We start from the raw sequence: 1,249 nt of genomic DNA, 5'->3' as shown, positions 1-1,249 counted from the left end.
TGCAGGGCCCTGTGGGCTCCGGACTTTGGAGGTGGGATCCCTATGAGGGGGTGGGGGAGGGGGGGAACCCACTCTGGGTGCTCACAGTCGCCCTCTGGCGGCGTAGAGGAAAACAGCCTGTTCGTCGACGCTGAGAATAAACGTAGAAGCTCCTGTCTGGGGTCAGGGAGCAGCGAAGCTGTAACAAGCAGCAGGAATCTGGGCGCGCACACATAGAATTTCGCATCAAGGAAAAACTTCGCTGGGGCCTTGAGCGACCGACCATGTCCGCAGCCCCTGGGGTGCCAGAGCCTAAGACCAACGCTTGGGCGTCCCTGTGGTTTCCAACTGGAGCATCTAGAGAGACGCTGTTTCTTCTGCACTGCGCACACACGGTGCACACACGGACACAAGTCCCCGGGACTGTGTTCTGAGCCTGAACACAGCCCCTCCTGGCCTTTCCAGCCCAGAACCTGGAGCGGCTGGGCCCCCAGAGGCAGGGCTTACACAGCTGGGGACAGGCAGCACGATAAAGGGAAGAGTGGAGAGAGACTCGCCCATTTTCTGCCCTGCTCTGCGTTCACGGCTCAGGCAGGCTCTTGTTCCGTCGTGCCTGCAGGATGATCTGACACCACCCCCCTACCTGCCCTGCAAACCTGCCCTAGTGTACCAGATGTTGGCTGAGTTCCGATCCCAGGCATTCCCATGACCCCCTCCCTAAGGTGCTCCCGTCACTGTCTTCCTGTGGAAAAGGCAGCCCAGAGAGGTTAAGTGACCTGCGGAAGGTCACCCAGTCCTGAGGCTTTCTCAGGCATGCCCTGACTTCCCAGGTCACCAGGGAAGTTTGGGACTGTCGAGGTTTGCGACTCCCCAGGCTGCCTTCTGCCCAGTGCCTGGGTCCCATCTGGGGCAGCCCTGCTCTAAAGGACCCTATTCGTGTCGTACCTCATGCTAGGGGCCCAGGACAGTACTGACTCCGCTCCGTCTGACTCTTGTCATGCGTCTGCAGCACCCTGGGGGCCGCTGTGAAGGCCCTGTGGGTGGATGTGGGCGGCATGTGGGGTCTCGGCTCTAGGGCACTGCCCGCTTCTGGCCCAGGGAGCCTCACTCGTGCCCCTCCCCACCCCTCCCCCCAGTGGTGCTTATCGGGGACTCGGGCGTGGGGAAGAGCAACCTGCTGTCCCGCTTCACCCGCAACGAGTTCAACCTGGAGAGCAAGAGCACCATCGGCGTCGAATTCGCCACCCGCAGCATCCAGGTGGACGGCAAG

At 61.7% G+C, this 1,249-nt stretch overlaps 1 protein-coding gene across 1 annotated transcript in view; it reads left to right on the top strand.

Moving 5' to 3' along the window:
• RAB11B (RAB11B, member RAS oncogene family) overlaps window positions 1-1,249 on the top strand; it is a 10,134-nt gene that overhangs the window by 5,595 nt on the left and 3,290 nt on the right. The window contains exon 2 of the mRNA XM_010828266.1: window positions 1,116-1,248. Coding sequence (XP_010826568.1) covers window positions 1,116-1,248 — 133 coding nt within the window. The remainder of the gene's footprint in view (window positions 1-1,115; window position 1,249) is intronic.

Source organism: Bison bison, unplaced genomic scaffold, assembly GCF_000754665.1.
Source record: "Bison bison bison isolate TAMUID 2011002044 unplaced genomic scaffold, Bison_UMD1.0 scf7180017864492, whole genome shotgun sequence".
NCBI classification, from domain to species: domain Eukaryota; kingdom Metazoa; phylum Chordata; class Mammalia; order Artiodactyla; family Bovidae; genus Bison; species Bison bison.
Note: the sequence above shows the minus strand (reverse complement) of the source record. Positions and strands in the feature narration are given on the sequence as shown.